The 26,539-nt window shown below is 36.1% G+C and overlaps 3 protein-coding genes across 4 annotated transcripts; all 3 read right to left on the minus strand.

Moving 5' to 3' along the window:
- Positions 1-482: 482 nt before the first annotated feature.
- si:ch211-119o8.6 (uncharacterized protein LOC556659 homolog) lies at positions 483-6,546 on the minus strand. The gene is made up of 4 exons (XM_051135549.1): positions 6,087-6,546; positions 4,312-4,497; positions 4,208-4,230; positions 483-4,012 (listed from the first exon to the last, which is right to left on the minus strand). The coding sequence occupies exons 1-4, from the start codon at positions 6,369-6,371 to the stop codon at positions 2,278-2,280; spliced, it is 2,229 nt and encodes a 742-aa protein (XP_050991506.1). The 5' UTR covers positions 6,372-6,546; the 3' UTR covers positions 483-2,277.
- A 2,861-nt stretch (positions 6,547-9,407) lies between these two features.
- On the minus strand, positions 9,408-20,074 carry copb2 (COPI coat complex subunit beta 2). 2 transcript variants are annotated; one of them, XM_051138474.1, is made up of 22 exons: positions 19,922-20,074; positions 19,085-19,222; positions 18,869-18,955; positions 18,595-18,721; positions 17,374-17,522; positions 17,149-17,295; positions 16,951-17,050; positions 16,720-16,862; positions 15,676-15,875; positions 15,433-15,543; positions 15,257-15,345; positions 14,746-14,852; positions 14,506-14,649; positions 13,700-13,830; positions 12,901-13,108; positions 12,668-12,778; positions 12,275-12,489; positions 11,972-12,064; positions 11,537-11,720; positions 10,526-10,600; positions 9,910-10,083; positions 9,408-9,829 (listed from the first exon to the last, which is right to left on the minus strand). In XM_051138474.1, exons 1-22 carry the CDS (start codon positions 19,922-19,924, stop codon positions 9,734-9,736), a joined length of 2,832 nt encoding a protein of 943 aa, XP_050994431.1. In that variant the 5' UTR covers positions 19,925-20,074; the 3' UTR covers positions 9,408-9,733. The 2 variants fall into 2 exon arrangements, with proteins under 2 accessions (XP_050994431.1, XP_050994423.1); XM_051138466.1 differs by having other exon boundaries at positions 9,910-10,086.
- Positions 20,075-20,719: 645 nt separating this feature from the next.
- rbp2b (retinol binding protein 2b, cellular) lies at positions 20,720-22,160 on the minus strand. The gene is made up of 4 exons (XM_051131267.1): positions 21,993-22,160; positions 21,692-21,870; positions 21,121-21,222; positions 20,720-20,901 (listed from the first exon to the last, which is right to left on the minus strand). Exons 1-4 carry the CDS (start codon positions 22,063-22,065, stop codon positions 20,848-20,850), a joined length of 408 nt encoding a protein of 135 aa, XP_050987224.1. The 5' UTR covers positions 22,066-22,160; the 3' UTR covers positions 20,720-20,847.
- Positions 22,161-26,539: the final 4,379 nt, after the last annotated feature.

Below are 26,539 nucleotides of genomic sequence, written 5' to 3' on the forward strand. Positions count from 1 at the left end.
AGGGTTACCACAAATTACATCCATTTGGTGATATGGCTGTAATTTTATGAGTGTTTAGGATGATACCGTGTGAGCGTATTTCGAGCCATAAGAGGAGACACAGAGCCCACAGAGACGGTCAGGTTTTGTTCTGTATTTTCACCTACTCACATTTTAGACCCATCAACACATGATCTCATGAAATCCACTGAATATGCCATAGGACCAAGCATTTCTGTGGGGGCTGGCCACACAGGCTTATGCAACAACAAATGAAAACACGACGTTCTGGAAACGTTCCGAGGTCAAACATGGCAGCACCATTCACTTGTTTCTCATTATTGATGAATGTTATCCACTCTGTCTTTGAAAATGAGAGAATAAAGACAATTTGTTATGATACCCTGGTATGTGTTTGAGGTTTGTTCCTGCGATTGCGATGAGGTCTAGATTCTTGCGAGCGAACCGGCAGTGACGCTCCTCGAGGTGAGGAACTATATTTGTATTTGAAAGGGTTTGATGGCTTCACTCTAAAGGCAGATGGTTGGAAACGGGACATGAGGTAAGAAAGAAAAGGGATGACAAATGTTAGTTGCCTAGCGACTGTTGTCAGGGAGACAGAGTGTGACTCTCCCCTGACCAGACTTAGAATTTCTTACTATGTTTATTTGTTCGACTGGGAATGAAATAGCTGGAGTCTGCAAACGTCCACACAAACAAATGGGAATGCGCATACAAACACCTGATTGGTTAAAAAAAAATCTAAGAAATATTGAGAAATGGACACAAAATGTAAAGAGCAAATGCCTGGGTGATGAACTCACAAGCGTGAAGACTATCATTATCATGAAAATATATAATTTCAGACTATTTATAGCGCAGTACCTTTTTAGACATTTCTTTGCTACCTGTGCTGCAGTATTGTATATCAAGTGACCTCTTTAAATGCTTACAGCACAAAATGTGCAGTCTAGAACTGGTGTTGTGCAGTTTGCTCTTTGATCTTCTGCATTAAGTAGAAAGGCCAGAAATGTCCAATCAAATTCCAATTTGACACATTGACCTAATGTAAGTCCATATGATTTCTCCTTTTGATTCATGGCATTATTTTACCCACAGCTTCAGATAAATGGTAGTACATGTCATTTGTCAGTGCAGGTTCTTGCCTCTGGTTAACATATACCATTTGCATCAGAATCCAATTTCATTTTGATACTTGTGGACTGTTACATATTTAACTGCCATTATGTATGTATCAGACTTATTTTGAAAGGTGAAAGTGGCAACCCCAAACAAAAGCGGACTATCATTTTTGAAATATACAAGTGTTAATAAAAGAAACACATCACCTGAGTTCATAAATGTCTTTAATGACAGAACACAACATCCATAATATTCTTTCAGTGAGACACTTTAACAAAACAAAAAAGCACAATAATATTTCTCTCTTATCTTTTATCTTACATTTAAATGCTTTTATTTTTCATGATTTTAGAGAAGGTTCTGCAGCATTGAGTTTTCAGGTACCTTTAAGGTCCACAATTCATTCAATTCTGTCTCAAAGCATAGACTGCCATCTGGTGGAGTGATAACTAGTATAAAGTGCCATTCAAATGAACTCAGAAGGGGGCAATATTCCTCAGTCTTCAATCCTCAGTCTCATTACTCAAATGCCTGGACAAAAGTAAGATAATTCAAGATAACTCAAAATGAAAACATTACTTCCATTTAATTTCTCTTGTCGTGTATTCTCTGATGTGGTTTTCGATTACTGCTCCTTGTGAATGCTTTCCCACATGTCGAGCAGCGATAAGGCCTCTTCTCAGAGTGCATCTTCTTATGTCATCTTAGTCTCTCTTTCCATGCAAACTTCTTCCCACCAATTTGCCAGTGCTTCAAGAGGTAGGATGTGAAACTTAAACTCTTTTCACATTCATCGCAGTTGTACATTTTCTTCTGTGCTGTGCATATTAATAGGCTACATCAATTTAGAGACTCCTTTTTGAATAAAACTCAAAATGAAAACATTACTTCCATCTAAATTCTCTTGTCGTGTATTCTCTGATGCGGTTTTCGATTGTCGCTCCTTGTGACCTTTCCTAGACGTCGACCAGCGGCCTCTTTTCTGCAATCTGCCGGTGCTTCAAGAGGCAGGATGTGGAACTGAAGCTCTTTTCGCATTCATCGCAGTTGTATATTTTCTTCTGTTCTGTGTATCTTACCAGGCTACATCAATAGTAGCAACTCCTTTCGCTAACATATAATGCTGAAGGAAAACTAAAAATGAAAACATTATTTCTAATTTCTCTTGTCGTGTGTTTTCTGATGTTGTTTTAGATGATCGCTCCTCGTGAATCCTTTCCCACACTCTGAGCACTGGTAAGGCCTCTTCTCAGAGTGCATCTTCTCATGTCGTCTTAGTGTCTCTTTCCGTGCAAACTTCTTCCCACAGTGGGAGCAAACGTGATCCATCTGTCCAGAATGCTGTAGTTGGTGAGTGACCAGTTTCCCATCTGTATTAAAGCTCTCCCCACACTCTAAGCATGTATATGGCTTCTCGTCGGTGTGCGCAATCTGCCGGTGCTTCAAGAGGTAGGATGTGGAACTGAAACTCTTTTCGCATTCAATGCAGTTATACATTTTCTTCTTCCCGGAATGACCCTGCATGTGCAGCTTCAGGCAGCTTGCTGAACTCAGGCATTTTCCACACTCTGAGCACTTGTGGACTTTGATTCTGGCGTGAAGGTCTTGATGCCTTTTGAAGGTGTCTTGACGAGTGAAGGTTTTGCCACAGATGGTGCAATCTAACAGAGTCTTGCTGGAATGGATTATCAGGTGGCTCCTGAGAGTAGAGGACGACTTGAAGGCCAAACCGCATTGAGAACAGCTGTAGCATCTTTCTTCGGTGTGCACCACCTCGTGTGCTTTGAGATTTGCGATTCTCTTAAAGCTGTTGCCACACTTTTTGCAATGGAAAGGTCTTTCTCCGGTGTGTGTGACCATGTGGGACCTCATACTGTTCCTGAAGCGAAAGCTTCTGTCACATTTCGGGCACTTGTAGGATTTAACCTCGGAGTGTACAGCTAGGTGTCTAGTTCGATCTCCTGAAGAGGGGAACCTTTTCCCGCAGTGTTCACAAGTGTAGGGTTTCTCTCCAGTGTGAAGACGCTTGTGCAGTTTGAGGCTGTTGGGATGCTTGAAGGATCTGCTGCAGTATGTGCATTTGAAAGGAGTGTCGGAGGAATGGATCTTCATGTGTGATGTGAGGTGGCTCAACCTTTTAAAGCTGCTCTCGCAGTCGGTGCAATGAAAAGGACGGTTGTCTTGGTGAATGGTTTGATGAGTGTTGAGTTCTTGCTTCCGCAAGAAACTCTTCCCACACACGGAACAGCTGAATGGCCTGTTCCCTGCGTGACTACGCAGGTGAACTTCCAAGTGAAACTTATTGATGAACTTTTTGTCACACTGCGGGCACGGAAAGGGTCTTTCTCCGGTATGGGTTGCCCTGTGGACTCTCATAGCCGCAGCAGTGTTGAAAAGCTTCCCGCAGTAATTGCACTGGTGGGGCAGGGTGCCTACATGCAACCTCAAGTGAGTACTTAGGGTACTTCTTCGAGCGAAGCTTTTCCCACATTGCGAGCAAGAGAACGGCTTCTCCCCTGTGTGGCTTCTCAAGTGGGACTTCAGTCCACTCTCTCTGACGAACTTCTTCTTGCAGTAAGAACAGTCCAACAGCTTCTCGCCGGTGTGTAGCCGCATGTGCATGGAGAGCTCATGTTTACTAGCATAACTCTTTCCACAAGTGGAGCACCGGTGTGGTTTCTTTAATGAGTGCACCTTCTCATGAACTCTGAGGTCGGACTTTCTTTTGAAACTCTTGCCGCATTTTGGACAAAGGTTGGACCTTAATGATTTACAAGTAGTCGTAGGTGGTAGATGAGGATTCTCTGTAGATTCATTGGGATCCTTTAAAATGGAACTGGGTGCAGAAATACTGTCATGTAGTATCACATCTGTATCTGCTTCCTCATCCCTGGAAGCAGTAAATCATGTATAAATCAAAGGCTTTTTGGAGAAGCAAAGGAAGCTGACTCAGTGACTAAGCAAGAAGAGATTTAGAGGCTGACTGTTGATTTCACATTTCCTATTTCTGAGCTTTCATGTACTAACAAGACAAGCTAGACAGATCTTTGATCTTTGCATTTTGATGAGCAGACAAGACACTCACCTGGTTTCATTGGACTGCTCGCTCTAAAAAAAAAAAAAAAAGAACATGTTTAGATTAGGCGTTATCTGTTAGAAAGACATATGCAGATGCATTTGACATCTTACCTTCACAGAGGCAATGCCCTCCATTGTATGTCCGAATATAAGGTTTTCTATATTTGCTGATATGTTGTTTTCAACAGGTTCATATTTGACCTCCATCAACATCTGGACAATGGTACTGATGTCCTCTTCTTTCTTGATGCTGGCAATAGTGCTCATTACCGCAGATAAGTCCTTCTCTACTGACTGCTGTTGGTGTTAGCATAGACATTTATGCATTTGGCAAATGCTGTCATCCAAAGTGACTTTTATTGTTCAAAGTGTGCATTACATCAGCTCAGCATGGGAGGTGAGTGATAGTAATAAAAATGCATTACAGGCTCTAAATGCAATGCATTTAGGGTTGGAGCTACACTCTGTAGGACACTGGCCCTCCAGATCCCTGATCTAACAGGCTGTTCAGCCCTAACTTCAGCAACAAAAAAAAAAGCATCATGTGACATCATTTACCATAAAGTTGAATTCTTTTGAGAATAAAGTCAAAATTATGAGAATAACATCAAAATATTTTAAGAATAAAGTCAAGATTACAAGAATGAAGTTCAAATATTTTGAGAATAAAGTCAAAATTATGAGAATAACATCAAAATATTTTAAGAATAAAGTCAAGATTACAAGAATTAAGTTCAAATATTTTGAGATTTAAGTCAAAATTATGAGAACAGTTGTAGTAATGTAAGAATAGTCAAAATATTTTGAGTTAAATTAAGAGAATAAAATCAAACTATTTTGAGAATAAAGTCAAAATTACAATAATAGTCAAAACCTTTTGAGGAAGGTCAAAATTATGAAAAAGTCAAAATATTTTAAGAAATAAATTCAAAATTACGAGAATGAAGTCGAAATATTGAGAATAAAGTCAAAATTGTGAGAATAGCCAAAATTACAAAATAAAGAAAACATTTTGAGATGGCAAAATAGTATTTTGATAAAGTCAAAATATTTTGAGAAAAAAAATGTAACATTACAAGAATAAGCTAGAAATATTTTGAGAATAAAGTCAAAATTATGAGAATAATAAAATATCTTGACTATTCATAATATTTTGATTTTCTCATAGTTTTGATTTTTTATCAAAACATTTCTACTTCATTCTTGTAATTTTGACCTTTTTCTCAAAATATTTCGACTTTATTCTTGTATTGCAACGACCATGCTCGTAATTTTGATTTTTTTTCCTCAAATATTACAACTTTAATCTTGTAATCTAGAAAGTACCCTAATTTGACTTTGTATACTTAAAGGGATAGTTCACCCAAAAATGAAAATTCTGTCATTAATTACTCACCCTCATGGTCTTCCAAACCCGTAAGACCTTCGTGCATCTTCAGAACACAAATTAAGATATTTTTGATGAAATCCAAAAGCTTTGACCCCGTATAGACAGCAATGCAACTACCACATTCGAGGCCCAGAAAGGTAGCAAGGGCATTGATAAAATAGTCCATGTGACATCAGTGGTTCAACCTTAATGTTTTGAAGCTACCAGAATACTTTTTGTTTTTGACATTATTCAACTTTTGACAACATGAGGGTAATTAATGACAGAATATTCATTTATTTCATCTACTAGCTAAAATACTCTTTCACTACTACTATGTATTCCCTAAAACACCAAGATAATAACACATCTTGAATCAGAAGAATCAGTTTCAAAAAGTTTTGTTCTCTCTTTGCTGTTTTCATAAGACAAACCATAAAATCTATACCTGCATCAGAGCAGATCCCTTAGTCACTTACATTTCACTCTTTAGTGAAGTGCAATACAGCTCACTTACCATTTTACTTTCTGCATTCCCTTCACAGAGTGGTTTGAAGTTGCTGTCTTGAGAGGATTCACCCTCTGAGGCGAAGCAAGAAATACTTAAATGATGTAGAAGAACAGAACAGTGTGTCTCCCTCAAACAAACAGGACACTCCAGGGACTTGTTGAGCTCCCAGTAGCTTTGTAGACAGTTTTTACACAAGCTGTGGCAACATCTTAGAACAACAGAGTCTTTTAAAGAGGAAGTGCAAAGATAGCAGACAGAATCTGTGTCAGGAAAGGGAAAGGTGGTAGCCATATTGTCAGGCTGAAAGATTACATGATGTTTTACACATTAACACGTGTTTTATCAACTACTTGTTTTGTAAGTTGGTAAAATGTGACACAAATGATAGCTCTGTCACCAAACTAATCCCAAAGGAACCCATGGAACAGCTGAGTTTTTCTTCTCTTGCCTACTCAAGGAGTTAAACTGAAAATAATAATTAATTAGGAGCACTAGCGCCATCTAATGGACGGGATGCTATCCAATAAACAATCTCTGAACATTCTGGTAAACAAACTAGCAGCAAAAAAAAAAAAACATTCTAGTAAACATCATCTATGGAAGAACCAGCATAGAAAAATAAAATAAAAATACAGTTGAAATATTTTAAGAAATAAATTCAAAATTACGAGAATGAAGTTCAAATATTTTAAGAATAAAATCAAAATTATGAGAATAAAGTCGAAATACTGAGAATAAAGTCAAAATTGTGAGAATAAAGTTAACTATTTTGAGAATAAAGTCAAAATTATGAAAATAAAGTAAAAAAAATGTAACATTACGAGAATAAAGTAGAAATATTTTGAGAATTAAGTCAATATTTGGAAAATGAAGTCAAAATTATGAGAATAAAGTTGAAATATTGAGAATAAAGTTAACTATTTTAAGAATAAAGTCAAAATTACGAAAATAAAGTCAAAACATTTTGAGAAAAAAAAGTAACATTACGAGAATAAAGTAGAAATATTTTGAGAATAAAGTCAAAATTACAAGAATAGTCATAGCAATACAATAATAACGTTGAAATATTTTGAAAAGTCGAAACTACGAGAATAATAAAATATCTTGACTATTCATAATATTTTGACTTTCTCATAATTTTGATTTTATCAAAACATTTCCACTGCATTCTTGTAATTTTGACCTTTTTCTCAAAATATTTCTATGCTATGCTGGTCTATGCTGGTCCTTTGCTGGTTTATGCTGGTCCTTGACCAGCAACATGACCAGCATAAACCAGCAAAGGACCAGTTTAAACCAGCACCAAAACATACCTAACCAGCATCCCAGCATTAAAACATAGCTACCAGCATATGCTGTTTTTTTCACCAGGGACTGCAGAGAAAACAGTACTACAGATCATAACGATGCTGGCAGATTCTTTCATCTGCAGTAAAACTCGAAATGCTTTGAAACCCCATCAAACTGTGCCAGAATAGCAGCAGCAGCATGTACTGATTTTATCAACACACTGTAGATAAGAACTGAGGGAAAACATTGATGGGTCTTTGGCTTTGTAAAATCAAAGGTAAAACAGGTACACTGGTGCTGTATGGGCAGTCTTTGTACTATATAATGCAGCATGGTTTTCAAATATAATTTAAGTAATTTCACAGTATTCTTAAATCATGTTAGCTGAGGAGAAAAATCCCATTGTTCCAGATTAAAAACAAAGGTTACTTAATATGCAGTGAGATTTCATATTAACTAAATTTTACATGTGAAATTACTAGTTGACCCATATGGAAATCTATAGGATTGCATTAACAGGTGTTTGCTTTTCAGGGAGAATATTTTAAGATGAAGATGTTCGCTAAAACTTGTACAGATGTGTTTAATGATGGTTTTATATTAATATTTATTTATATTTTCATACTATTGATTTTTTAAGCTCAGGTTTACCCAACCAACATGGTGTAAAAAGTTAACTGTATTTGGTCATTTTACTTAAAGGTTCACCCAAAAATGAAAATTCTGTCATTAATTACTCACCCTCATGTCGTTCCAAACCCACAAGACGTTTGTTCATCTACGGAACACAAATTAAGATATCTTTGAATTGCGTGATATAAAATCGCAATTTAGACGTTTTTTCTCAGAATTGTAACACATAAACTTGCAATTTAGACATTTTTTCCTCAGAATTGCGTGATATAAAGTCACAATTTAGATTTTTTTTCTCACGATTGCGAGATATAAACTCGCAATTTAGAGACTTTTTCTCAGAAGTGATATAAACTCGCAATGTAGACTTTTCTCAGAATTGTGATATAAACTCGCAATTTACTTTTTTTTTCAGAATTGCAAGATATAAACTCGCAATTTAGACTTTTTTCCCCTCAGAATTGATATAAACTCACAATTTAGACTTTTCACAGATTTGTTATATAAACTCGCAATTTACTTTTTTCCTCAGAATTTCAAGATATAAAGTCGCAATTTAGACCTTTTTTCCCCTCAGAATTGCCTGATATACTCATAATTTAGATGTTTTTTTTTTCTCAGAATTGCAAGATATAAGCTCGCAATTTAGATGTGTTTTCCTCAGAATTGCATGATAAAAAGTCTCAATTTAGATTTTTTTTCTCACAGTTTGAGACATAAATTCGCAATTTTTCTGAGAATTGCAAGATATAAGCTGGCAATTTAGACGTTTTTTTTTTTCTTAGAATTGATATAAACTCGCAATTTAGACTTTTCTCAGAATTGTTGTATAAACTCGCAATTTACTTTTTCCTCAGAATTGCGAGATATAAAATCGCAATTAAGACATTTTTTACCCCTCAGAATTGCGTGATATACTCGCAATTTAGACGTTTTGACTTTTCTCAGATATAAACTCGCAATTTACTTTTCCCCTCAGAATTGTGATAGAAACTCATAATTTAGACATTTTTTCTCATAATTGCGATATAAAGATGCAATTTAGACTTTTTTTCCCCTGAGAATTGCAAGATATAGTTGCAGTTTAGACTTTTTCCTCAGAATTGCGTGATATAAAGATGCAATTTAGACTTTTTTCCCCTCAGAATTGCAAGATATAAACTTGCAATTTAGACTTTTTTCCTCCTCAGAATTGTGATATAATCTCGCAATTTATAATTTTTTTTTTCTCAGAATTGCAAGATATTAATTCGCAATTTAGACTTTTTCTCAGAATTGCTTGATATAAACTCGCAAATTTAGGCTTTTTCCCCCCTCCGATTTGTGTGATATAAACTTGCAATTTAGAATCTTTTTCTCAGAATTGTGATATAAAACCAAACAATATTATGACAGGACAAATCATTGTAGTAGAGTAGTTTTCTTTATTATGAATAATGGCACCATGATTTATCATGGTTGAACACACAAGAATCAACGTATACCTTGATGTACAAGTAAAATGTAAATTGAAGGTCCAGAATGAAGTACAAAAAAATTCCCCATCAATAATGCACATTTCTCCTCGTCTTTCCATTGGTGGTACGCCTTAAAAGACATATTTATATTCAGCTCAGTTCATCCTAGACTTCAGCTCTGCAGGTCTAACAGGAACAAATAAAAAAAAAAAAAAGAAAACAAAAAAAAAGGTTTGGTCGCTTAAATAAACTCAATGCTTTAGTTCTGAAGGTTTAGTCGTCTAAGAAGTCATCATCCAGATTGACGTCTGTGGTGTCAATGTCATCAAGTTCCATGTTATCCAAATCATCTTCCAGTTCATCGAGAACCTTAAAATAAATCAGAAAGTGAGGTTACATCAAGTCTGATGTTAAAATGGATTTATTTACAGTGTATTTTGATCAAATACCTTCTGATCTGCTGCTGTCACCTTGGGGGGCTCTTTCTTCTCCTCAACCTTCTGAGCAGGCAGGGATTCTGCATGACTCATAGTAGGCACTGCTGCAACTACTGGAGCAGAGATGGCTGCCGTCACCGAGGCCAAAACATCCACATCCTCTGGGGCCTCCTCTGCATCCTTCACCTGCTTAAAATAAACTTTTATTTCTAAAAGCTGAATAAATAAGCTTTCCAGTGATGTATAGTCTGTTAAAATAGGACAATATTTGGTCAAGATACAACTTTTTGAAAATCTGGAAAATTTGGAACAAATATTGAGAGAATCGCCAAGTTGTCCAAATTATTTTCTTAGCAATGCATATTACTAGTCAAAAATTAAGTTTTGATATATTTACAGTAGGAAATTTACAAAATATCTAAACAGTACATGATCTTCAATATTCCAATGATTTTTGGCATAAAAGAAAAATGGATAATTTTGACCCATTGTTGGCTATTGCTACAAATATACCCATGCTACTTAAGATTGGTTTTGTGGTCCAGGGACACAAATATGAGCTCTTTAGACCACACTTTTGCTCTGGTATTATGCCATCAACAAAACAAGTGTTTGTTTAAAAACACACCTGCGTGGGAGTGGGAATAATTCCTTTGGGTTCATAACCACTAGCCTCTTCTAACACGTTCCTTTCTTCATTGGGCTGCAGAAAAACAAATGAGAGAAAAGAAAAAAAAACAGTGATCATCAGCTGTCAAACTCCTGATCAAGCATTACAAGCATTATTGTAATGTTTTTACAATACAGCGTTCCCCTGTGGGTGGAATCTGGCAATATTTGCTAGTTTTGATTGGACTTGCAAAGGTTAGCGAGAAAATAATTTGTAAAATTTGTTATTGTCAATTAAAAGTAAAATTATCAAAATTTGTTTTTGATAATTGAAATAAAGCTAAAAAAATATAAAAATTGGATGAAAAAAAAAAAAAAAAAAAAAAAAGTACTACAATTACCAAAATAAAGAAAAAATGCAAAATAACGCTAAACTAACAAAAATGACAGCACATAAAATAAACATAATTCAAAATTAATTAGGCATTATTATAGCACATAAATCATATTTTAATACTATTAAGTAAAGATTTAGGGGGAGAAGCCCATTTCCACTACAATTCTGACTTTTTTCTCCGAACTGAGATACAAACTCAATTGTGAGTTATAAAGTCAGAACTGCAAGATATAGTCTTTTTCCATGGAGTTTATGTCTCACAATTCTGAGGAAAAAGAGAAGTGCGAGTTTGTATCATGCCATTCTGAGGAAATAGTCGGATATTGTGACATAATTCTGACTTTTTTTCCCCTCAGAATTGTGAGATAAAAACTTGCAATTGCGAGTTATAAAGTCAAATTCTGAGAAAACAAGATATTTTCTCATAATTTTATTCTGAGTTATAAGTTTACAAGTCTTATAAGTTTATTCTGAGTTTACATCTTGCAGTTCTGACTTTGTAACTTGCAATTGTGAGGTTCAGAATTTCAATTTTGTATGATGCAATTCTGTCAGAATTGTGAGAGAAAAAGGTCACAACTTTTTTTTTTTTTTAAATTCAGTGGCTGAAACAGGCTTCCACAGTTTTCTTACCGTGACCAGTGGGTAGTCAGTGGCAGGTCTGGTTTGGCCAAGGCAGGTCTCTCTCAGGTAATGCTCTGCCACAAAGGCCTCTCTCAGGCCTGGGAACAAGTTCTCATACTCTGTCGGATCCGCCAGAGACTCTGCCGCTTTCTGATTCACTTTAGACAAGCTCTCTCTCCAAAGCTTCACCACCCTGTAAACAAACACACAAGTTACAGAACTGTAAAGGTAAAAAAAATTTTTTTCCAAATAAGACTCATTTCAGGTATGCAGACATGTCATACTGGAAATTGAAGATTTCTCTTAATATACGTTGAACAAAAAGATGGCATACTGTATTTTATTCATACTGTTTCTTTTAATAGTACGTTTCATGCCTTTCTAAAATATACTAATACTTTACTGCAAGAATTTCTTAATTGCTGTGAGAATGTGAATACAGACCTAGATACTTGGCTTGGCAGATATGTGCGGGCAAGAAAGGCTGCTTCTGGTAGACGATTTGTCTTGATCAGGAGCTCCAAACAGTTGTCCAGTCTGGCAAGTAAACAATAAAAGTCAGCTAAAGAAACTACTACATAAAAAAACAAAAACAAAACAACAATCTGGGACTGAAACTTCCTCCAGCAGTGTTGGAATTACTAACAAACTATAAAATGAGAATCTACAGAGGTAAAACATCTGTAGTCAACACATTCCTATTTGTATTTTAGCTGACGAAGGTTTTTTTTCTCCTGTGATACTTACTTTCCCTGCAGGAAGTAGGTCATGAAGGCAACGTTGTTTTTGCCATCACGCTCTGCCCCCTCTGCAAGCTTGGCAACCATGGAGGCATTGCCAGATGCAGTGGCCAGCAGCAGCAGCCCTCCATAGTCCTGGGCATGATGGAGGCACTCCTGTGCCAACCCAAACTGGCACTTACTGATAGCCAACTCTGCCAACTGCTTCCACTTCTGCTCCGACTATAGAAGAAAACAGTAAACATTAGACACCTTCATTATATTAGCTTACATGCAAAATCTTAAACATAACTTTTATCTAAGAAAACATTTTTTATTTTAATAAATGTAACAATAAGTAGTAAGCAACTGAGCCTGGCCACCACCAGGGGAGCTATATCACAGATGTATAATTACAAACCTCAGCTTCTACTGCTAGCTGATAAGCAATTTTCAGCTCTCCTAACTGTAGCGCCAACTCGAACCGGTGCTCTGGATCAGTGGATACAGCCAGAGCCTGCTGCTTGAAACCCTGCAGACACACAAACAAAGATTTTTTTAGATATCACAGAATATATAAAGAATATCGTTTTTATTTTATATATGGGTTAGTCTTGGCTGCTGTTTTTTATTTAAAGTCTTAGAAAGTCTTACCTGTTTTTCCAGGAAGTGGGCAACTCTGGTCCTCTGTTCTTTCGGGATAGTGGGCAGCACTTTGTCTGCCATGCCAAAGTCTCTGCGCATGACTGCTGTCTGGTACTCCAAGACAGACACCAGAAGAGAGTAACTTACTATGTTCAGCTCCTTATCACCCAGGTAAAGACGGTCGTCTTTAGGAATGTATCCAAGAAGGTACATGGTTCTAAAGAAAATAAGTCACAGTTAGACTAAATGAAAATAAAGTTTTCTGTGTTTATTTATGCTAACGTTCAAAAGTTTGTGGCTAGTTCAAGTTTTTAAAAAGAAATTATTTAGCTACATTTAATTGATAAAGTGACAAAGAAATTTATAATTTTACAAAAGATTTAACATTTAAAAGATTCTAATAAATACTGTTCCTTGAATTTTCTATATCAAAAAATCCAAAAGCATATTTAGCTGCACAGCTCTTTTCAACGCTGACAATAATAAAAGATGTTTCTTAAGCTGCAAATCAGCATATTAGAATGATTTCTAAAGAATCACTTGACAATAAAAACTAACAGCTACTGAAAATTCTGCTTTAAACAGTAAAATATGTTACAAATAAAATAGTTATTTTAAATTGTAATAATCTTTCACAATATTACAATTTTCACTGTGCTTTAATTTGACTGTATTTTGGGCATAATAGATTCAAAAACAGAAAATGACAACATAAAAAACACTCTGTAGCGGTAATGAGTGTGACTAATACATCCCAAAACATAAAACGTTAAAAATATATTTCAGATACAGGGAACTTTGGCTGTACCTGTCTAGGTGAGCAATGGTGACAATCTCTCCTCCAACAAAGTAGTTGAGTCTGTTGACCGAGCTGGTGTAAATGAAACAGTCTCCCACCCACAGACCAGTCTTCACCACTTCTTGAATCTCTCCCAGGACCTGTACACACAAACACACGCCATCAGGAGCTCAGACCATGTGTTTCAAATCTTTAAAATCAATATTAAATCAAAAGTGACTATTTACTAGGGCTGCCCCCCCAAGAAGAGGCTTGGTCAACTTGGTCATTTTATTAGTCGCAGAAAAATAAGTAAAAATTACGTAAAAATCCACACAAAGTGGCAAAGTCATACAGTCTGTGATGAACAGAATATTCACGGCTGGTCTATGTGATTTGGCAAGACATCCTAATGCTCGCCTATCGTTCATCAACCTCAAATATGGCTTATCATCTGAAATATGTAAGTAGTAGCAATTTTACTTGGTTGCTCAATCTAATGTTAATGTAGAAAAATGTGTGCTATTTAAGTGTCTGTGTGGAGTGTGGAACCTGAATAGTAGCAAATAATGCGGCCACTTGCTTCGTCATTCTTGGTCATACAGATAAGAGTAACACATCTTTCGATTCTGTAAAAACTCCATGTTTATTTGTGTGCAGTCACAATAACAACAAAACATTGTGCTTTTGTAAAATAATGAAAGCAAACATGATGCGCTTTCTGCCGTGTCGGTCTCTGTGAACTTAAAAACAAATACAAAAGGCAAGATGCAAAGGGAATTAAAAAAAATAATAAACTTGCTCTTTCTCTGAAACATGACCAGATGTACACCTACCTCAAAAGCATCTTCAATACCATCTTCAGTAACCCCTTCATTTGACTCCTGTGATGCAGCCACCTTCTCTGACAGATAGCGCAGGATGAAGAAAGACTCCTCTGTGGCAATGCACACCAGCTCACCGGAGTCTGACCAGAAAATCTGAAAACAGATGCAAGATGCAATTGGTCCAGGCAGACTAAAAACGGCCCCAATCATGCAGAAAAGAATAATGAAGGACTGAAGCAGATGACTCACATGTTTGGGCTGGATCTCAATGCGGCGAATCAGCTCTGTGTTATCCCAGTCATAGAAAGCCAAACCGTTCACTGATCGGACACCCAGCAAGAAACCACCATAGATGCCTGCAAACACATAACCATGTTTACAAAAACTATAAAATAATAGCATTTCTGTCATGAGAAATTTGGAAGATTTCAGCATGGTAATGGATATGACAATGTCAATGTATTTCATCTTGGCTGAATAGATCTGCTACACTGCTGCTGATGGTTATTGCTGTTGTTGTAGATTATTGCTGCTGCAAAAAAAGTGCAGGAACTTGCTACTGTCAATATGTATGCAATATGGTGCTGAGAGTATTTATGTAAGTAGCTTATATAATAATCTGTAGCAGCTCTAAACAGGTGGAGCTGGGGAGGTGGAGGGTTTCAGACGAACCCTGAAAGCATGCTGCGAAATACTAATGAATTCTAACCAGCCATTTAAATGTAACGATTACTGCTGCCCATTAAGCAAAACACTTTACCTTCTGCTCCAAAGTCTGGCTTAAAAGATTTCTTCTCTTTAAAATTTTTAAAGATCTTCACCACACTGCTGCTTTCCCGGATCGCGTACCTTAAATTAAAATAAGTAACATCAGTATTAAGTCTTTTTGACAGTTATCTCCTAAATCTATCTTCTATATGCTTGGAGAGTACTTACTCAGATGAATCATGGGCCCAGACAAACTCCTGTGCAGATCCAAAGCTCTTATTTCTCAGAGCCATGGCGGTATAGATGATGTACTCTCCATCTCCACACACCACCACAAACCTAAACAAGATTAAGGGTACAGAATCTCTGGATGATAAGGAATGTTAACTATACTGCAATTGTAAAATTATATTTGCATTCAATGGCAGCACGGATCAGGCAAATATTAAAGAATAGATATGATGGTCTTACCTTCCATTAGGATTGTGTTGGATGGTTTGAGGGTAGATCTCACAGCTGCCCATGTCTTTCACCGCCAGTGGAAGCCTCTCGCCATCCTTGATCTCAGCATCACCCATGGCTTTGAGGTTAGCCTGCTGAATCTCAGAATGCTTGGCCCAAATGATTTTTCCGTTGGTGTCCATTGACATGGCTGGCTCCTCACGACCGAGCTAAATCACAAACACAAAGCTGTTAACTTACAGAGAACTCTTCACAGGTATAATATGTGACCCTGGACCACAAAACCAGTTATAAGTAGCACCAGTATATTTGTAGCAATAGCCAACAATACATTGTAAGGGTCAAAATTATTGATTTTTCTATTATGTCAAAGATCATTAGGATATTAAATAAAGATCATGTTCCATGAAGATATTTTGTAAATTTCCTACTGTAAATATATCAAAACTTAATTTTTTATTAGATTTTTTTTTCATTGCTAAGAACTACATTTAGACTACTTTAAAGCCAATATATCTCAATATTTTGATTTTTTTTTTGCACTGTTAGATTCCAGATTCAAATAGTTGTATCTAAGCCAGACATTGTCCTATTATTACAAACCATATATCAATGGAAAGTGTATGGATTCATCTTATATAATCTTAGATAATGTATAAATCTCCAATTCAAAAATTTGGCCCTTATGACTGGTTTTGTGGTCCACGGTCACATATAACACTTTATAAAGCTCTTCAGATAATTTGTTAATGATCATTTAAGCAGACAGAAATGTCATGTTAATTATCTATATATTCTACTGTTATTTTTGTGGAAACAGTGTTTTTTTCAGGATTCTTACAATAAAAAGTTCAGCATTTATTTGAAATATAAATCTTCTGTAACATTATCTATCCTCTGCCGACCCCCTGCCGGCAGTCTGGCCCTGGAGCAACATGATGGGTCTCTTGTTGCAGGGACTGAACTTTCCAATTACCAGTCCAGAGTTTTAGCCAATATGTCACACCACTGGCAGGAAACAGCATGGTGTTACTTTAGAATTATTTTTAGTACCTTAATAATGATGCTGCCTTCGTCATAACCCAATGCCACGTTGTTGGAGCCGCGCAAGCCAGACACACACCACACCCGCTCCATACCATAGTTCAGGGTGCTCTCTAGACGATAAGTGCTGGAGTGCCAGATCCGAACCGTGCCTGAATAACAAAACAAAGAGAGTTACATTTGCATAAGAAATTATGTAAAAGAACTATAAAATTATAATGAAGATGTGCCACAACTTACCGTCCTCAGATCCAGTGATGATGATTGGCAGCTCTGGGTGGAAGTTTACACAGGACACATTCTGTGCATGACCCTCGAGTGTCTGCACACATGTCTTATTCTGAAGAGAGAGAGGTACACAGAACATAAGTAAATAAACAAATAGCCAAGAGTTACTTGCTGTATTAAGCATATCAGTATTATCAATACCATTCATACCTGATAGTCCCAAATCTTGACCAGTCTGTCATCAGCTCCAGATATGAGGTAAGGTTTATCTCCTCCACTGTAATAATCAATGCAGTTCACCCCCTTATCATGGCCCTCCAGAGTGAAGTTGGGAGAGGAAGAGCCCAGCTGCCAAACCTAAAACAAAACAAAAGAAATTATAGGTAAAATGTCACAAGTCAGAGTCAAACTTGTTCTATGGATGTTCAATCATACCTTGATGGTTCTGTCCAGCGATGCACTCGCAAACTGGTTGTTGTCTTTAGGGTTGATGACAATCTGCATGACGTAGTGTGTGTGGCCCTCAAACACCTGACTGCAGGACCATTTCTTCTCCCAGTCCCAGAGCTTTATCAACATGTCGTCTAAACATACACAGATCCATTGAGTGTTAAACAAACAAATTGTACATATATACATTACAGTTTAAATGTTTGGAGTTGGTATGATTTTTTAAAAATGTTTTTTAAAATAAGTTTCCTATGCACATCAAGGTTGCATTTATTTAATCAAAAACATGAACATTTTGAAATACCAGTCAAAAGTTTTTGAACAGGAAGGTTTTTTAATGTTTTTTAAAGACGCCTCTTCTGCTCACCAAGCCTGCATTTATTTGATCCAAAATACAGCAAAAGCAGTAATATTGTGAAATATTTTTACAATTTAAAATAACTGGTTTCTATTTGAATACATTTTAAAATGTAATTTATTCCTGTGATCAAAGCTAAATTTTCAGCATCATTACTCCAGTCACATGATCCTTCAAAAATCATTCTAATATGTTGATTTGTTGTTCAAGAAACATTTTTATTATTATTATCAATATTTAAAGTTTAGTACATTTTTTCAGGATTCTTTGATGAATAGAAAGATCCAAAGTTCAGCATTTATCTGAAATAAAAACTTTTGTAACATTAGAAAATAAACCATTTAAAAACTTTATTTAGCAAGGATGATTTAAATGGATCAAAATTGATTATAAAAACATTTATGTTACAAAAACATTTATATTTTAGATCAATTCTGTTCTTTTGAACTTTCTATTCATCAACAAAACCTAAAAGAAAAAAATCTACTCAGCTGTTTTCAACAATAATAATAAATGATTTTTAAGCAGAAAATCAGAATATTATAATGGTTTCTGAAGGAACATGTGACTGGAGTAAGGCACTAAAAATTCAGCTTTAAAATCACAGGAATAAATTAAATTAAAATATACTCAAATAGAAAACAGTTATTTTAAATAGTAAAAATGTTTCAAAATTTTACTGTACTCTGGATCAAATAAATGCAGGCTTGGTGGGCAGAAGAGAAAAACATTACAAACATTAAAAATCTTCCTGTTCAAAAAAGTTTAACTGGTAGTATATATATATCAATATATGCATATGTACATATGCAATAGAAATACTTAATGCAAATTTAATCTGTACATACCACTGCTTGTGAGGATGTAGGGCTGGGTGGGATGAACAGCGATGCAGCGAATGTAATCTGAATGGGCCTCAAACATATGTACTCTCTCTAGCGTATTATAGTTGAAAACCCGAATTTGCATGTCATCCTACAAACAAAAGGGAGGAAATTTATTAAAAGTTCCATATTATCTATTATTACATATTTAACTGTTATCTATTATTACACTATTTCAAGGACAGTATTAAGCTATTATATAATAGTGCATATTATTATTACTTGTGTATATACTTACAGCACCAGTAATGACCCAGTTTTTCCTGGCAACAAACTTGGCGGCTCTTACTGGAAGGTCACAGACTTCAAAAGTCTTAACCAGAGTCTATGAAAGATCAATATTACACATTATTAGGCAAACATGCAACACACCCTGCTGTATCCCTAATGTTAAATGTAAAGATCAGATGGGAATGTATTGCATATGCTGAAAAACATAAGGTCTTCTAGTCACCTGTGTTTCATGGTTCCACACACAGACACTGCCATTGTACAGACTGGCCAACATCCATGGCTCGGATGGATGAAGGTCTACGCTTTTGACACGGTCAGATCGAGCCGTGAGTTTGCGCTTGATGTCCAGCCTCAGAGGCTAGAAAAGAAGAATCAAAATCACTATTACTAGTACACACAAGTTGATATTAAAGAGGATATTTATTTAGCAGCTGCATACAGTAGTAACATCAATCATCTATACGAAAAGCACAATTGCTTACTATGTCAAGAACAGAAAGCAGTGACATTTTATTAAACCTTGAAAATTTATTCCCCACAACACATTTGCTATTTGTCACCCAGTTAATAGTCTGATAAAGTAACAGCAGCTAGCCTTTACAGTAACGTACAGTTAATAAGCAATAAAAGCACTACAAATCAAGCCTCTTGCAGATAATATCAGGAAATACCATGTTACGGAACAGAATTTTATACAGCAGCACATTTCTACATTTCTGTTTATTTATTAATGTGTACTTAACTTAATGTTAAAGTCACATTCATATCATCAGCTGTTAGCAAGAACACAAGATATCATCATACATAACATTTGTGAACAGTTAATGTATAATATTTGTAACGGTAAATGGCTTTGAATGCAATTATTACCATAAAAAAGAGTGAATATGAATAAATAATTCACAGACTGACTGAATGATAGAGTTGTCTATGTGGCCATTCTAAGGGCCTTCGAGGCTAACAGCGAAAGCTAACGTTACTCAAAGCGTATTTTTCCACTATATCTGCGAACCAGCTGCAATACTGCCCATAACATAGATACTAATGTCTCACTTACCATGTTTGTGTTTGCTGGTTTTGGTCTCCTTCACCTGTAGTATTTTATATCATCCACCGAGAGTCTGATGTGTTCTTTCGGCTACAGTTTTGTGCACGGCAGACAAATGTGACGTGGAACTTCCTCAAAGCCCGTGCGCTTGACGTCGGAAGCGTTGACGTGACACTCGGACGGCTTCGGAGTGTTTCGGGTAATTTCGGTTAAACTCGGCTTTTGAGGTAGGCGTTTGCCTTTCAGTGAGTTTGAGTTTAACCCTTTAATGTAAAGCCAAAAATGACACCTTCAGTGCAAGACGAATAAATAACACGCCAAAAATACAGTGCTAAAATGTGCCGGCTGAAAATTCTCATCGGATTATGATATTAAAAGTTTAATAGATAAATGTTTCAAACATAGGCTCATTTTAAAACGTAACAGGAGAGCGAGTCGTCATACCAGGAACCTGTTACAGTCTTACTAAGAATAGCCTTGAGTCAAACGTATAGTTACACAATTGCTTGTTTTCCACAGTTTGTTCTTCAACCATTTAATATGATTATTAAAATAGTAGTTAGATAATAATATAATGAAGTTAATTAGCAAATATAGTTTGACTACTTTAGATATGTTACTTCTTAAATTGTTTGATGGTTATAGAATCGAGTGGATCTTTAATAGTCCTCCAGTATGTAAAACAATTTGTAGCTCATTATGGTAAAATTAACTGTTTATAACTCTGTATATCATCAGTTAATATGTATTTTAAAAAATGTGTGTTGTGTGAGCAAGGTAGAGAGAAAACAAATTCACAAGAAATGATGAGCCATGACATCTCATTATCTTTATTTAGACAGAAGGCAAAAAAAAAAAAAAAAAAAAAAAAACAGTGGTAACCTGTATCTTGGGTTAATACACAGCTTGATTTTTCTATAGAACAACATGAAAAATCAGTCTTTTCTTTTGTACACTTGCAGGCACACAGCGTCCTCACATGTCAGCTCCTGCAAATGAAATGATCATGAGGTCAAAATGGATCTATTGTGAGTACACAGCAAAGCAGAAATTGCAGAATTGCGAAAAATGTGTGAAAAAAATTAATTAACTGGAATACATTTATCATTATATATATATATATATATATATGTAAGCAATCAGCAATCATGTTTATTCTAACATTAATCAATTTATTATTATGATGCAGAGATTGATTGAATGCTCACCAGATAAAGTTTGTCATCTTCTATCCAGTGTTTCCATCCCCGGTTTTGTTTCTCACCTTTCTGGATGGCTACCAATTTGTCCCCTTCCCAGGTCACCAGAGTCTGTGTAAAAATATATTTATTAATAAATAATAATAATAATAATAGTAATAATAATAACTCAATAACCTTAATAACTGGTCTGTTTTTTTATTATTTCAAACTATTTTTACCATTTGTTATTTATTTAATAAACAGTTTTTTGGTCATTAAATACCAAAATAAAAATATTAGCTACATTAGCTGTATTGTACTCTTGTAATTGACAAATAGCACTGTTTATGTAAAATAAAGCAGTACCCAGATGGCCTCAAAAAAATAATAAATAATTTGTCTTTTGTCCTCTGGGCAAAAGTTGAGCCTGTGCTCTGTTTGTTTTACTGTAGGTTCATCACTGAACAAACTGACTGGGATCATGGCCAAGAGGCCAACACTGGGGTAACTACAAGTTAAAAAACATTATGTCATTTGGATCACAGTTATAAATATATATATATATATATATATATATATATATATATATATAATTCACCTTTAGCATCCTGTTGTCAAATCCCTTAGTAAATTCTTCCTTCTCAACTCCAATAGTGAAGATCAGCTCATAGCTCTTGAAGGCGCTCTGTGTCTTAATCACAAAGTTGTCCCCATCCTGGATAAAGGTCTTTACTGGAGTGAGGTGGGCTGCAATCTTGCGGATGGCAAAGTCAATGTCTAAGAAAGTAAATATTTTCATGATATAATCTGCATAATATTGCCTAATATCAATCTATCTGCATAATCCGAATTATGCCAAAACTCGTTGACTCTGATGACAGACAACTGATTAGGCTTACCCAGTGCTTTAAGGTAATCTTCAAGGTTTTTGCTTGACTCCAGCTCCCATTTTCCAGTGAAATCCACAGGCATGGTTGTGCGTTGAGCTCTGGACCTCAGAAGCGTTGTCAGGTCAAGTGAAGAGGTGCACCAAAGCTTTTATACTTACTAACTGTTTATTCACAATGAGGAGAAAGGGCAGAGTAATGATAAGCGAGATCTGTGACCTATTGGGAGAAAAGAGACCACCTTCACCTACTAAAAAAGAGACCAGATCAATACATTCACAAGCACTTACACTGTACAAAGGATCAGGTGTAATAACCACAGTAGACACTCTGAAGGTTCTTTCCTTATGTTCTGTTTTTGCCTGTTCTTGCCAGTTGCCTTAATAAAATGTTCTGGATAATTGGCTCACTTTAGTCTTGAGTTTAATATTCCCTGTGCACATCGTGATATTTAAAAGAAAACGTTTTGTTAGGAGAATTTGTTATTCTGAACCCGATGTAAAATGCACTCTTAACCCTATCAGCACGATCTTTGCAGTATAAGTATCTGTATTAAAACATGTTCTTCAATAAATAGGATTTCGCAGTGATAACGTTGGTAATACTTTTCCCAATGCCATGTTTTAGGTGTTCTGATGCTGCCGTGGTATAAGTTAATAACTGTTTTATACTATCTGCACTGCCACTGGTCATCATATCTTGTAGCTGTTCGTTTGAATGAGGCGGAGCTCTACTCATCTAAGTTACTCAGATTTGTTTGCTGCATTGCGAACGGTCGTTGTTGTTCATGTTGCCAAAAACAAACAAACAAAAAATACTGATGTACAGTTAATCTGTAACTGTTAATGAGTGTGAACACCTGTGCAGCCGAAACGCAGACAAGCGCCGTGAAAACACAACTTGAGTCTACTGACGCAGTTACGTGATTACGTCATTACCTAAGCCTTGATCAAACCATTTACGGCGTGTTTCCACTACAGTTTAGCGAGCTGAGCGGCGCGAGCGTTTTCCATTCATTCCTATGGAAGTTGAGCGTACACGCATTGCGCAAGCGTTTAAGCTCAGCTTCCATAGAAATGAATGGAAAACGCTCAGCTCGCTACGTAAACGTAAGGCGTAAGTTACAATCGCTATTCGCGGGAGAGCTGGGCACAACACTTTTTACTTTCTAATTTCTCAGTTTGCGTAAATCCACATCGGGTCTAGATATTGAAATGTAAATTACATTTCTAATGTCATAGAATATACATTAAATGTAATAATAGCGGGGCACACTGTAACGCATTTTACAACCTTCCCCATCTGCACAACTGGAATTTAAAACTGGTTGGTGTCTTCTGCTAGTTAGCAGCTAGTAAGCATTTAAGAAATATCTAAACCACTAAATAACAGGTTGGGGATTAAAATAATTGCAGATTTCTGGCCTTTTGGCTCATTTTTAACCCTAAAACTGAGATGAAAAACTTACTTCAGCCAGAAATTTACTTATGCTATGGTTAAATAAATGTTTAGAGGTATCTTAGAAAGATTTTTTGCATTTTGGCACTTTTTTTTCTCTATATAGAGTTGATAACTAGTAAATAATGTAAGTTTTATGCTAGCATGTGTGGAAATGTTTAAAGGGGTGCTATTATGCTTTTTCACTTTTTGAACTTTAGTCAGTGTGGTGTCTATCTTTGGGCATAAAAAAGATATACAAAGTTACAAATCTCAAAGTCCACTCCGAAGGGAGATATTTCATTTTTAGAAAATCTCTTTCCAAGAACTACAATGAACGGCTCATTTGGACTACAGTGTTTGTTTTCTGCATGCAATGATGTCACAACATGGTCCATTAGAATATCATTAAATTAAATTCTGCCTATGGAAATTCGAATTGTTGGGGGGTGTGTAGGGCCTAGGTGGGGGCTTAGCCAAACTTTAGCGATGCAGTGCGGAGAGCCGCTTCAATGAGCCGCAACGCGGCTGGTGTAAACTCAAGCATTGACTAGAGTGGCCACTTCAGAGCAGTAACGCATCGCAGACGTGTGCAGTACAGGGGGTCGAAACACATGCCGAAACCGTGATCTACTCCGGTTGCCGCGTCGAAGCCGTAACCCGTCGCAGACGTGTGCAGTGTGTGGTAAGAGATTTATTCATCATACAGTGTAGATAGCTTCACTTATAACACGAGTGTTTTTTTTAAAATACATAAACTTGCACTAGAATAGTCTAGGCTAAACAGTGATGTTTTTTTTGATAATGTTAGGCTGCTTTTACCCTTATGCTGGATCTGGTTTTGGGAAATGAAACTAAGTATGTAAAATAATTAAATAAATTAACATGATAATATCATGTATTTACGATTTTGCAGGCTGAGGATGGGACTCAACACTACCGTAGTGTATTATTTACTCACCCTCCATGCATCCTAGGTGTATATGAGTTCCTTCTTCCAGACGAATGCAATTGGAGTCTAATAAAGTCTAATAAAGAGCATCCATTCATAATAAAAAAGTGCCTCACACGGCTCCCAGGACTCTCCTGTAGCGAATCAATGCATTTTTGTAAGAAAAATATCCATATTTAAAACGTAAAATTCACTATTAATCTAGCTTGCACTAACTGCTTTGACAATGGGCGTGGCAGTACTGAAACACTGTCTAATGCTGCGTTCAGCGGTCATGTGGTACAATTCGTAGCTCTCAGAATACTCCCAGTTCACAAGTTGTAATTACGAGTTCTACGAGGACGTGAACGCTTTTTACAAGTTGGAATCTCGTAATTACGGAAATTCCGATATGGCGTGAACGCACCTTAAGGTGTTTGCCAGTCGCAACGTATTGGGATAGCTAACCAATCATAACACATTTCCTTTTTTCGGAAGGCTGGCCTTCATTAAACCCGGAACTAATCAAGCTATTTGTGACAGGCTGGGAGAAAGGTATTGTAATAATGTGAATTATCTGAAAAATAATGCGTTTTTCGAACCACCATGCATGAGAGCATGTTCTAGTACACCCCCAAAACAAAATCAAGACTTTGAAAAGGAGCATAATAGGACCCCTTTAAACCATGTGTGATTCAACTCTCCTGAAGTGTGATTTATTCCTGTGATGGCGAAGCTGAAATTTCAGCAGCCATTAATTCAGTCTTCAGTGTTTCATGATCCCTCAGAAATAATTTTGTTTTGGAGGTCAAGAAACATTTCTTCTTATTAAAAAAGTTTTAAAAAAGTGAATTACCACTTAATTAGTACCTATAAATTATTGCTCATCTCAGTTCATTATGACTTTGAAAACAGTCAGTTTCGAAGTGATAATTGGCACAGTGCATAAACAATATTATAAATCTATCACCCACTGAGATGCTGCTGCCAGAAAAGGGGGCGAACGGGTGGGAGGTTATACAACGTCATTGTATTTGATCTTCATTCCCGTGATCAGAGAAATTCTGTATTTGGACTCTATTGTTAAGCATTGAAGACAAGATAAGTAGCAAAGAAATATGTCAAGAACAAGGACCATTTCCAGCGTTTGATGTTCAGAAGATCAGAATGCCCAAAGGCTACACTTTATTCTGTCACCACTGTTCCAGCACTTTGCGTAAATTTATGAGTCAGACTTTATCTTAAATGTTCCTTCCAGTGTGCCATAAAACAGGCCAGTAAGAAAGTAGGACGAGTATGAGAGTACAGAGAAAGAATATTTCGGTATTAGTACTTAGCAAACGGCATACTTTTCTTTATTTTAATCACAGGATCAGGAGGTAGATCCGTGCCCACAAGGGGGGAGGGGGTCCTTCCATTAAAAAATGACACAGAATGAAATGAGTTTTTATTTTTGGATGATTTATTCCTTGAATATTTTTCCGAATACACTACCATTTGAAATACTTTGTTTTGAAAGACATTAATACTCTTATTGAGCAAGGACATATTAAAAAGACTGAAAATCACAGAACGTTGAAGAACCCTGAAAAAATATGTATCACAGTTTTACAAAAATATTAAGCACATTAAATATTAAACTGTTGGTAATAATATTTCTTGAGCACCAGATCAGCATATTAAAATGATTTCTGAAGCATCATGTGACACTGAAAATAAAATAAATTACATTTGAAAATGTATTATAAATGATAAAGTTACAGTCATTTTAAATTGTACTATTATTTACTGTATTTTAAATCAAATAAATGCAGCACTGGTGAGCATAAGAGACTTTGAAAAAACCCACACTTTGAATTCAAGATGGTAGTGTAGATACAACAAGACAGGTTTGCTTGGCAAAGGCACTCTCTTGTGGTTTGTGGAAGATAAAATAGGCCATGATCTGAAAAGTAAACATCATCATGACAGTTGTGTATCTTTTATTCCACATTTCACTGTAAACACTTCAGAGTAATTCATAGTCAGGAAGACGTCTCAAGACTGGCCTCATTACTGACATGACTTCACCTCCTGTTTGTGTAGTGAACAATTCTCTCTCTCGCTCTCTCTCTCTCTCTGGAGTCTGTAGGCATAAACGGAAGCCTGTTTGACAGCATAGTGACTGTTGCTTTGACTGACTGTTGTGCTG

Source organism: Labeo rohita, chromosome 2 (genome assembly GCF_022985175.1).
Source record: "Labeo rohita strain BAU-BD-2019 chromosome 2, IGBB_LRoh.1.0, whole genome shotgun sequence".
In the NCBI taxonomy this organism is placed as follows: Eukaryota; Metazoa; Chordata; class Actinopteri; order Cypriniformes; family Cyprinidae; genus Labeo; species Labeo rohita.

What these genes read in the sequence shown, in the direction of transcription:
- rbp2b (XM_051131267.1), bottom strand. Translation starts at nt 22,065, where the DNA reads ATGCCTGTGGATTTCACTGGAAAATGGGAGCTGGAGTCAAGCAAAAAC. An exon ending in AGATTACCTTAAAGCACTGG is followed by an intron (nt 21,871 to 21,992) that starts GTAAGCCTAATC and finishes TTACTTTCTTAG; the next exon opens with ACATTGACTTTGCCATCCGC. An exon ending in AAGATGACAAACTTTATCTG is followed by an intron (nt 20,902 to 21,120) that starts GTGAGCATTCAA and finishes TTTCATTTGCAG; the next exon opens with GAGCTGACATGTGAGGACGC.
- copb2 (XM_051138466.1), bottom strand. An exon ending in TTGAGATCCAGCCCAAACAT is followed by an intron (nt 14,650 to 14,745) that starts GTGAGTCATCTG and finishes ATCTGTTTTCAG; the next exon opens with ATTTTCTGGTCAGACTCCGG. An exon ending in TTATTCCCACTCCCACGCAG is followed by an intron (nt 10,087 to 10,525) that starts GTGTGTTTTTAA and finishes GTTTATTTTAAG; the next exon opens with CAGGTGAAGGATGCAGAGGA.
- si:ch211-119o8.6 (XM_051135549.1), bottom strand. Translation starts at nt 6,371, where the DNA reads ATGGCTACCACCTTTCCCTTTCCTGACACAGATTCTGTCTGCTATCTT. An exon ending in GGAATGCAGAAAGTAAAATG is followed by an intron (nt 4,498 to 6,086) that starts GTAAGTGAGCTG and finishes TAACACCAACAG; the next exon opens with CAGTCAGTAGAGAAGGACTT. An exon ending in AGGGCATTGCCTCTGTGAAG is followed by an intron (nt 4,231 to 4,311) that starts GTAAGATGTCAA and finishes TTTTTTTTTTAG; the next exon opens with AGCGAGCAGTCCAATGAAAC.